General features: G+C 62.8%; 1 protein-coding gene across 1 annotated transcript; it reads left to right on the forward strand.

Annotated features, from left to right (window-relative positions):
- The first annotated feature begins 1,046 nt into the window (after positions 1-1,046).
- On the forward strand, positions 1,047-7,958 carry TESC (tescalcin). Its single transcript, XM_075167241.1, has 8 exons — positions 1,047-1,167; positions 5,243-5,312; positions 6,270-6,350; positions 6,608-6,747; positions 6,834-6,895; positions 6,966-7,073; positions 7,512-7,559; positions 7,682-7,958. Exons 1-8 carry the CDS (start codon positions 1,110-1,112, stop codon positions 7,757-7,759), a joined length of 645 nt encoding a protein of 214 aa, XP_075023342.1. The 5' UTR covers positions 1,047-1,109; the 3' UTR covers positions 7,760-7,958.
- Positions 7,959-10,992: the final 3,034 nt, after the last annotated feature.

The raw sequence follows: 10,992 nt of genomic DNA on the forward strand, positions 1-10,992 counted from the left end.
TGCATGTGTTACCCCCCTCTCCTACCCTCCTCCTTTCGGCTGGAGATGCCTAGGCCGGACAAAAAGACACATTAGATGAAAAATTGGCTGCCCCAGGCCTGAAGGGTGAGGGTCCCCGTGACACTGACAGCTGAGGCTGCAGGATGGGGACATCTCTCCTTTTTTTTTTCTTTTAAAAAGAACAGGTATCTTATTGGATCTGGGACAGCTGGAGGCTGGAAATTATTTGGTTCCTTTCCTGTTTATATTTGGCTTTAAAAAAATAAACCACACTGACTTGCTACCTACTGCCATAGCGTGCTGTGCTTTCTGAGCTGCCTGTCTCTCAAAACTGCTGCGTTATCTCTTGAAAGCGGGTTGCTCTTCCCCTGCGCTCGTGGGAGGCTGACGTGTCGCTGCCAGTGCCGGAGCCCAGTCTGGCAGCGAGAGAGACGGTGACAGAAACACCCACCTCTGCACCAGGCCCTGCCAAACCTGCCTGCTGCTGCCTCCCCCTCCCCACCGGCCCTGCACTGCCCGGGGTCACAGCCAGTGCCTCTGGCCCCCAGGGGAGCTGGGTTTCTTTCTTTCGGGGGGATTCTCTGTTGCTCCCACCCCCTCTATCCCCCCCTTTTTCTCTTCCCAGCCTCCCTGGTCCCTGCATGGCCCTGGGCAGAGCCAGGGATGGGGGAAGCTGAAGGGCTCATGTAGGAGCCAGGGGTTCTGCCGCTGCGGGCATCCCCGGGGGAGACCCCCGGCCCAAGCGCCTGCAGCCAGGCTGGGGGCAGGGAGGGGGCCTGTCCCTGCCCTTCTCCTGGGGGCTGGGCCCAGCAGGGCCATGCAGTGCCCAGAGCCACGAGTGGCTTTCAAGTGCCACCAGCGCACGGGGGAGCTGCCCCCGCGCCGAGGCTCCGAAGGGGTCCTAGCCCCGGCAGCCCGCTGGCGTGGCTGTTAACTCTGGAACCTAACGACGGCGCGGCGGCGAGGAGCTCAGGGACCCGGGGGAGCCGCGCCGCCACCGCCTCCCTCCCCGCCGCGCCCGCCCTTATAAGCGGCAGCGGCGGCAGAGCCCGGTGCAGCGGCCCGCGGCGCGCCGCCTCCCGGCCCGGCCCGGCTCGGCACGGCCCGGCATGGGCTCCGCGCACTCCGTGCCCGCCGAGATGCGGGAGCTGGCCGACAGGACCGGCTGTGAGTATCGCCCGCCGCGGGTCCCCGGAGCAGCCCGGCCCGGGGGCACCTTGGCCGGGCCTTGCCCGCTGCCTCCCCCCCCATCCCCGGAGCCCTCCTGCCCCACCGCCGTGCACTGCGCAGCCCCCGGAGGGGGACACGGGCTGTGCGGCCCCGCAGGGGGCATGTCACCCGGGGGGGTGCAGGACATGTCACCGGGGGATGCAGGCATGTCACCGGGGGATGGGGGGGGGGAGGGAAGGTGGAGGCGGGAGGAACGTAGGCATGTCACCCGGGGGTGCTGGCATGCTGGCATGTCACCGGGGACGGAGGGGGATGCAGCCGTGTCACCCACAGGTATGCACCCACACACCCCCCGGTGCTGCACTGCTGCCAGCCGAGGCGTCAAGCGTGCACTCGTGTGAGCCCCAGCAGCGCTTGCCCTTCCACTCCGCTGGTGCAAGAAATTGTCCCCATGTCGCTGTTTTGCCCAGGAGCCACCGGCTCCGCTGCCATCCGACGATGCTCTCGGCGCTGGTACGGTGCGTAACGCCCCGCGGTGCGGGGGAAAGGCACCAGCAGCGGGGGTTTGCAGCAGGGATGTGGCCTAGGGCTCCAAGCAGGGGTCGGTGCATAGGACAGGGTGGTCGTGTCCCTCCTGGGAAATGCCATCGCTCTGGGATGTCCCAGGATGTGGCCAGCTCTGGGCACGGAGATCGGGGTGCTCCCGCCTGGTTCTTCCAGCTCCCGCCGTACCGAGAGCAGGCTGTGATGGAGGGAGGGGTGGAGGGAGGCCGCTCTGCCCACAGGCAAAGGATGTGCCGGGGGGGGGGGGTCCAGCACCCCTCCCCAGCCCTGCCACTGACCCTACGGTCACATTCCTCCCCTCTCACTCCTCCTCCTCTCCCAGTGAGGGCTGAGCCCCACAGCACCCCAACTGGGCACCCGGGGTGAACCCAGCCCTCCCCACAGGCAGCAGCCTGGGGAGCCCCCGGGGTGGGAGGAGGTTTTTGGAACGCCTTGGCCTGGGGATCCTGCCATGCCAGAGCTGCCAGGCCGCCTGCAGCGGGCACCTCCCGCGCAGGCAGGGCTGCCCGTCGGCCTTTCTCTCGCACCCGCCCGTGGGAGGCACCTGCCTCACGCCCGAGTGCCCCTGTGAATCAGTCCCAGAGAAGGGTTTACAAAGGCAGCACCCAAAAAAAGTCTCATCAAAACCAGAGGTCAAGGCGGGGGGTGCGATGACCCCATGCCACGACCGGGGTGCACGCAGTGCACTGCCGGCAGGACTCACAGGGCTCCCACCACGCTGCAGCTGCTGCTAGAAAAACCTGGGGAATTTTTTTTTACAAGCTTGCTGCTGCTGCAGTACAGCTCATGGAGGGCATCGCAGTCACCCTTCGTCCCTTGGGAGGAGCGGGCAGAGGGCAGAGCTCCCTGCGGGTCCCCGGGACGTGCTCAGGGCACAGTCCTTTGCCTTGTCCCCCAGAGCTTCAAACCCCGAAAGCCGCAGGGGCACCCACAGCTGTCTGCTCGGGGCCGTCGGGGCCGGTTCCCCTCCCTGCTGCCACGTGCCCGATCACGAAGCTGCAGCAGAGGCGTCTGCCCGGTGCTGAAGTGGCTCTTCCCGGGACGATGCGATCTTTTCCTGCACCCAGGCCGGTCCCGCAAGACGGAACACGGCACAGGGAGGGCAGCACAGGGCTGAGCCCCTCCAGTGCATCTCTTCCTGGGGGGATGCCCTTTGCTGAAGCAGCACAACCTGCCGCAGGCTGGGAAACAGCAAACCCAGCGCCCTTTTGTTGAAATACCATTTTTTTCCCCTATAGCGTAGGTTGCCGGGCTTGGACGCAGGCCTGCAGCATCGGAGCGCTGAGGCTGTTTCTCAGCGATAGGAGCAGCCTCTGCTGCCGTTGAGCCAGTCCTTCTCGCAGGAAAGCCTTTGTGCAGGTGCAGGGTTTTTTTCTGGAAAGCAGCCGAGCGCTGCCGCCCTTCGCAGGGCCGGTGCGCTCCTCGGAGACCTGCCTGCACCGCAGCCCTGCGCCGCAGCTTGGGGCCGGGCGAGGAAGAGCTGGGTTTGGGGAAAGAGGGAGGAAGAGCCCTCTTTTTTGCCTTGCAGCTGTGGGCTGGACGGGGAGCGGGGCTGGACCAGCTGTGAGCATCCAGCCAGTGACCCCAGTTTTTTTGTCGTGTTGGTGTCTGGGACATTTTTCTGAGAGATCAAAGATTTTGGTGTGCAACCAAGTCACAGATGCTGAAGGCTTGGTGGCCCAGCTGCTCGCGTGGTGACGGCGATGTTGTCAAGGGAGAAAGCGAAAGGTCGCTTCTCCATGGCCAAAGTTGGAACGCAAAGTCCAGAGAAAGTTTCCATGTGTGTATGGAGAGCAGCAGAGCACCAGCCAGCGAGGGATTAGGGAAAAAAACCCCATCATATGGGTGAATCAGCGGTGCCCATGCTGGGCATCACCGCCTGAGAGGCCGTGGGGTCAGAGGGGGGACCCCCCAAGCCAGGCCAGGGGGCTTAAGTGGCCTCATCCTGCAACGGGTCTGGCAGCTGCCAGCGTGGGTAGGGATCCGGGGCAGGCACAGAGCCCCCGCAACACGCACGGACGGGATTCCCAGTCCATTAATAGAGGTCTGTAAATGCTCAGCCTTACCGATCAATACAGTTTCTATTTCAAGGCTGTGAAACAACAGTCAGAAACGGAGCAAAGGACATTATTTAAACATAATAAAAGAGAGGGAGCACGCGAGCTCAGCATTGACCTGTTGTCTTTCAGCCGCAGCAGTTAACCGTTTGCAGCCCCTTAATTATACTTTAAGATGCTTTTATCTTTCTCTGCGCCGCTGGGAACGGCTGGCGACCAGCGGCTGGCGCAGCCCTGCCCCGAGCCCGGCTCCGGCCGCGGCTGCAGCGAGCTTGCGGGTCCAGCTGGCGCCCGGACAGACGCCACCAGCTCCTGCACACAGAGCTGAAAGCCGCTTTCCTGGCTCCTGGGAATGGCTTCTGTCAATATTTGCACGAGCGAGTTAGGCTCTGCATGTCTTCAGGGGTTTGTAGAGCTTGGTTACAGCCTGTAAAGACCAGCTGGGAAAAAATAAAACAACTTGTGTCGTGGGATTTAAGGAGGTGAAAAGATGCTGCTGAGCCTCGCGCTGTAACCTCAGTGCTCGTGGGTCTCAAAGCAAGGCTGACGGGCACCCCGCTTCCAGGCCCTGCCCCAGGCTGATGCTCCGGTGGGTGCAGCCGCGCTGCTGGGGGGCTGGTGCATCGCCCAGCACCCACCTCGACAGTTCGGGGCTTCCTGGTGCCCCAGCTCCCCCCGACCAGCCACAGATATTTCAAAGCCCGGCTTTGCTTTTTGGGTACCGATGCGTCTCCTCCGTGTTCAGCCTTTCCTTGCCCCTGGCAAGACAGAGGTGGCTGCTGTCAGCTTTGGGGTTTTCTTTTTTTTTTTTTTTAGTGTTATTTTCTGTCCCCCGGCATGGCTGCGGACATGAGCACGTGAACCTCCCAGCTGCAAGTAGAGCTGCCCAGGGCAGGTCGAGACGTGCTCCCCGGGCACGGCTCCTGCCCATGGCACCAACAAACCCCAAATTAAATGGTCAAGCCTGTTTGAAGGGTCTGCTACCGAGGATCCTGAACCGGGGGGTGGGATCCTGCCGTGCCGTGCCGTGCCGTGCCGTGCCGTGCAGTCTGGGCCAGGGGAGTTTCTGCAGACTGGGACTGGTGATAAACCAGCCCTCGGCGTCACCCTGTCACCTCCCTGCAGCGAGCAGGGGACAGAGCACACAGGGACTGACGCAGCGAGATGGCCCTTGCAGGGCTGCCTAGAGCCACCAAAGGGCAACGGGGACGGGGACCACTGCCAAGAAGCACCCACGGCCCTGCCCTGCTGCGGGGGGTGCGGGAGCAGGCAGCCTTTTGGCTATTGCCGGACGGGGTGGGCTTTGGTGGTGTCCCCACCAAAGGGAACAAGCTTTGCGGCAGGTTTTGGTGCCCACCCGTCTCCTCGTGTCCCTGGGCAGGACACGAGCTCTGCAGATGGGTGTCCCGGGGGCTCCCTGTGCCCGACACCTCTCTCTTTTCCCCCAACAGTCACCTCTGAACAGATCGAGCACCTGCACCGGCGATTCAAGCAGCTGAGCCGGGACCAGCTGACAATCCGGTACGGCGCTTCCATGTCCATTCCCGGGGCGATACCTGCCCCGGGCTGGCGAAGGGGGCCTAGGGCTCCCCGGGCTGCGAGGACGAGCGTGTCCTCCCCGGTCACCCCTCGGCCGTGCGGGGCTGGCTCTCGGCAGCGTGGCATTGCAGATAACGTGAGGAGCAGCGGCCTGAGAGCAGGGTCGCTCCTGCCAAGCGTCCCATTTTCCCCCAGCTTTAAAGCCAGTTTTGGGGAGGGAAGTGAGAAGTCCCTACACAGCAGCTACCGTGGGGTTTGCAGTTGCCCTTTTCCCCCTCCTGGGCATCTGTGCCCCAAAGCCACGGCTCTGCTTCCTTGGGGAAGCTCTGGCACCTCCGACCGGCTTCACCAGCCGCGCGAGGAGCCAGCGCGGGCCGGGGAGCCCAGCTGCCCTCTGCTTCCCCCTCCCCTGGAGATTATTTCTTGGCTCATTTGCTTTATAAAAAGTCGATAGCAAACGACCAGCGCAGGCTCAACCCGGTGTCTGTGCAGCACAGCACGGGGCGGCAGCGAGGTGCAGCGGGACGGCGCAGGGCAGAGGAAGCCGAGGGGAGGGTGGATGGCAGAAGCTCCTTCCCTCGCCTCGTCGAGCCCCGTTCGGGACCTTATTCCCGGGAAAACGCTCTGAAAACCATGCAGCCGTTTGCAGGTCAAGCTGTGCAAAGGGCCCCAGCATCAGCCCAGAGCTTCCCAAGGACCCGTGTCAGTGAGGACAAACCCCCCCCGTAGCTGCACCAAGCACAGAGCGATGCGGTGCCGCAGCTTGCTTTCAGTCAGAATTGAGGCAAATAGGGGGTTTAATGCCAAACCTCTTTTTTTTTCACGATTGCATTGAAAGAATGGGGTTGGGGCTTCTGCCCCAGCCCTTCGGTGGCCGTCGCAGCATCTCGCTCCTCCGCGGCTCCCTCACGCTTCGGGCTGTCTCTGTTTCCTTTGCAGCAAGGAGAATTTTGACAGCATCCCTGATCTGGAGTTCAACCCAATTCGGGGGAAAATCGTCCATGCCTTTTTCGACAAGCGGTAAGAACATCCCCGGCACCGCGGGGAGGGTGGGGGTAATTGGTTTACCCTCTGAAAGCGGGACGTGGCTGGGCAAAGATCTTCTTCCTAAAGGCTGGGGTGGAGCCAGGGTGAAAATCACAGACATTTAAGCTAAGTCTGAGGGAAAAAAACAGTCCTAAAGCTTTGCCGAGGGATGTGCCGGGCTCTGCGGCAGGCGGGAGCGGGCGGCCGGGAGGGTCCTGGCTGCCCATCGCCAGCAGCTCTGCTCTCGACAGGAACCTGCGGCAGGAGTCGGACGGGCTGGCGGACGAGATAAACTTCGAAGACTTCCTGACCATCATGTCCTACTTCAGACCCATCGAGATGGACATGGACGAGGAGCAGCTCGATCGCTTCCGGAAAGAGAAACTCAAATGTGAGACTTGCCCGAAGCCCCGGGCCGGCGGGGGGCCGGCGGGACGGGGCTCCCTGACCCTGCCGCGCTCCTCTCGTCCCTCCCAGTCCTCTTCCACATGTACGACTCGGACCACGACGGGAAGATCACGCTGCAGGAGTACAGAAATGTAACGTATGGTCCCTCCCGCCCCATCGCCACCGAATTCCCGGCCCCGGCTTTGACCCGCTGCCTCGTAGGTGGTGGAGGAGCTGCTGTCGGGCAACCCCCACCTGGAGAAGGAGTCGGCGCGGTCCATCGCCGACGGGGCCATGATGGAGGCAGCCAGCATCTGTGTGGGACAAATGGTGGGAGCCGGTTCCTCGCTCTACCGCGGCACAGAGGTGCTGCGATGGTATCAAAAATGGGGCTGGAAGGTGTCCGTCCTGCCCGGTGCATCTCCCCTGTCCCCGGGCTGCTTTGGCCGGAGAAGATTCTTTTGCAGGCAGCACTTTTCATGTTTTTTTTTTTTCCATTATAAGAGCCCAAGGGGGATGAGCAAACAGCCCCCCGTACAGCACCGTCCTCAGTGCCTGGGGCTTTAGTGCTTATAAAAAAGGCAGCTCCTTGCAGCCATGGTGGGTCTGGGAACAAAGTTTGGGCTGGCCATGGGGCACGGTGCGGGGCCAGCGCTGTGCGCCTGTGGGAGACGTCCCATAGCCCAGGGGACCCACCCCCTGGTGACCCCGTGCCCCTGCCCCATGGGCGGGGGGCAGCCGTAATGTTTTCTCTCTCGTTGCGCCCAGGGGCCGGACCAGGTGTATGAGGGCATCACCTTCGAAGACTTCCTTAAGGTTGGTGGCATCTCTGCTCGTCTCCCCGGGAGGAGGGCGCTGGGCGGTCGCAGGGACCTGGGCGTTGGGCGTGGACACCGAGCCGAGCCCCCGTCCCACCCCCCGTCCCCTTCCCCTTGTAGATGTGGCAGGGGATCGACATCGAAACCAAGATGCACGTCCGCTTCCTCAACATGGAGACCATCGCGCACTGCTACTGACCTCCGGCTCCCTCCTGGGAGCCAGAGGAGGAGGAGGAAGAGGAGGAGGAAGAGGAGGAAGAGGACTCTGCAGCAGCTCCATGTTCCTGGCACCAAGCGCTTTGTACCCACCCACGTGCCTGTCCCGTAGTGGGGCTGCCTTCTGCTCTCTAGAAACATAAGAGGCTTTTATCTGTAATAAAAGGTATTTCTCTTTTTACTCCTTGCTGAGAAATACTCCGTCCGTCCATCGCCCAGGGCCTGGCGGGGTCTCTCCCTCTGCAGAAAGCCTCCGCAAATCCTGGTCTCCCCTTAAACCTGAATTTTTAGCCTCTACCTCGTGCTGCTCTGGGGAAGGAGCTGCCCCCTTTGTGCCGCGAGCCCCCCCATCCCATGCCATGGGGCCCGGACGCAGGCAGGGGTGGGGATGCTGAGGGGCGGGAGGTGAAGGCAGCGTCCTCAGCACCTGGAAGGGCAATCACATCCCCCTCTGCATCCCGTGAGATGCTCAAGGCAGCGAAGGTGGCAGCGGCACAAGGAATAACCCCAAATCAAACCCAAACCAGCCACCTTGGCTGCACCTGCGCCGGGGCCAGGCAGGAGGGGCGGCGTGGGACCACGCGGAGGCAGGCAGCAGGGGTGCGGGGACCCGGGGATGTGGGCTCCTGGCAGCTGGGTGGCTCCCGCCCCCACATGTTCCCGCTAGAACAAGGCACCGGAGATAAGCGTTTGTTTACTGGTATTAATAACTGGATGGCTCGAGGCGGATTTCTGTCTCTAAGGCAGCCTGAGCTGGGAAGGGAGGGGGAGAAAAAAAGGGCAACGGCTATTTTTAGAAAAGCTGGAAAGATTTGTTTGTTTTATCAAAAATAGCTTTCCCCGGTGACATGTACACTCAACAGAAAAATAGGCCCCGCCACAGCAAGCAGCCGGCAGCGCATGGGTGAAGGCTGCGGGGAGCGATGGGCGCCCGGCCGCCTTCAGCCCCCGCCATCCCCCGGGCAGCCAGCGCCCGCCGCCTCCCCGGCTCCTTCTGCTCCGCATTAACGGGGGGTTTCTGCACTGCCCAGGCGTCCCTGTGCTGAGGGCACAGATAAGGACTCGCCCTCGCAGGCTTTTGCAGCTTTGTCCCTCCAAAAAACCCCCGTCTTGCCCATGGGTGCGGGGTGTGCGGCCAAGCCGAGGCCCCTGCCCTCCGTTCCCGGCTGCTGGAGCACGGCCCCTGCTCTTCAGAGCCAGCGGCCGGAGGGCAGCCGCGCTAACCCAGCGAGGGACAGCCCTTCCCTGCAATGCAGCCCTGTCCTGGAGAGACCCTGTGCTGTTCGACAGCACCGAGGACACGCTGGGGCTGACCCGGCTTCGGAGGGAGCCGCAGGGACGGAGCCGATCCCACCTCGCAGCTCCACGCCTGGGGATGCCACCACGTCCAGGCAGGATGCGCCGCAAAGCCGTGGGACGCTGCTGCCGCCACCCGTGGCGTTGGTCGAGCCGTTGCGGCCCTGGCACGAGTGCCGGGGCTGGGGAGGGGATGGAGCTCCCGGCCCTTCCAGTGCAGCCGTTCGGACCCTGAGGGTCTCCCGGTGCTGCCCGGTGGCAGCCACGGCCTCGTCTGCATTTGCAGGGCTCTGGGACTGCTCAGTCCTGTTCTCCTCGTGCTCCTCCGGACACCTCCACCGCCTGGGCTCGTCCCCGGCCACACTGCATCGGCCGGTGCGGGGGGTCGGAGCCTGAACCTCCTCATCCTCCTCCTCCCTGTGCCAGACCCTCGGTGCTCCCCTCCCTCCCCACGCACACGAGAGCACAACATCCAGCTTCTCCCGAAATCCCCAGGTTTCAGGAGCAGACACGGGCTCCTTTCCCCGTCTCCTCACAGGAGTTACCACACAGATGCTGCAGGGCCGTCCTGCTCCCCAGACCGGCTGCAGGCTCCGAAAGGCCTTTTTCCACCCGGGAATCACCCCGCGGGGCTGCCCCCCCCCCAGCAAAGCCCTTGCTGCTGCTGCAGCGTTGACATAAGATCGTGGTCCCACTCCCCCTCCACACCGTGGTTTTCTTGGAGGAGACGTCAGTGCTTCTCGCAGCCAGCAAGGGCTGAACACATCACGCAATGCAGGGAAATAGAGGGCAGGAGGACCGAAAAGTATCGGTAAGAGGGTAATTATTAGCCCTTGGGCTACTTAGCTGGCCCCCAGCTATTTCGTTAGGTGGCCGGGAAGGCGCGGGAGCGGGGGCTGCGGGAAGCAGAGGCAGGACCCAGCGCAAACCGGCTGCAGCGTGTTTTGCCGTCGCTTGTGTTTGTCCTCTGCGGGAAACGGGATGAAGCTGAGAGCGGAGGGAGGGTTGCACGGGGCAGATGAAAGGGAGAGTGGAGCGGGAGGGCTCAGGGAAGATCAGCCCGCTCCTCACCCCCGCAAAGGGCCGATGGTAAAGGCCGGGAGCCCCAAGGCTGCGCGCAGCCCTGCCCGCAGGTTCCTCCCACGGAAAGCCGGGGCTGCGTGATGCAGTGTTGATGTTACGCACAGCAAAACCCAGCCAGCCAGAGGATAATAATTCCGTAAAGGGCAGAAAAAACTGGCAGAGCACTGGGAAAATTGGCAAGGGCAAGGTTTCTGTCGCAGACGACAGCAAAATCCTGCAAAGCCCAGAGCGTTCGATAAAGGATAATAGTTCTGTTACGGGGCACGGCGAGAGCTGCCAAGATGCTGCGACCTGTGATGTGGCACAAAGCTCCGCCGCAGATCCCAGCGGTGGTCAGCAGAGGGTAATTGGAAGATTGAAGCAGCTTTGCCGCCTGTCGGAAAAACTCAGGGAAGGCTGATGAAGGCTGAGCAGCGTCTCGGAGAGCAGTGACTCGTGGTTCTGGAAGAGCGGGACCGACCCGCAGGACTGCAGGGCAGGTGCCCCAGGCGGGTTGGGTTTTCTTGGCACAGAGGGAACAGTTTGATCCAGCTCCCCACCAGTGACATCCATCTCACCACCCCCACCCATCTCTCAGCCACAGCGGAGCTTGGGAAAGGCAAGGGACTGAAACACAGGGGCACCCACCCGGGAAGGAGGGGAGGCGCGGGAGAGCAGGAGGCCAGCACAGGAGCCTGCAGCGATGGAGCCAGGGAGCCAGCTGCAGCCGACATTTGTAAGCTAAATGTTGAGGAGCTCCCCCTTCCTGCAAATGGCACCCTCGGATGCAGAGGTGACAGGGGAACTCCCCCACCAACGAAGCCAGCAGCTGCCTTCCATGAAGATGCACGTGGTGA

This window comes from Calonectris borealis, chromosome 18 (genome assembly GCF_964195595.1).
Source record: "Calonectris borealis chromosome 18, bCalBor7.hap1.2, whole genome shotgun sequence".
In the NCBI taxonomy this organism is placed as follows: domain Eukaryota; kingdom Metazoa; phylum Chordata; class Aves; order Procellariiformes; family Procellariidae; genus Calonectris; species Calonectris borealis.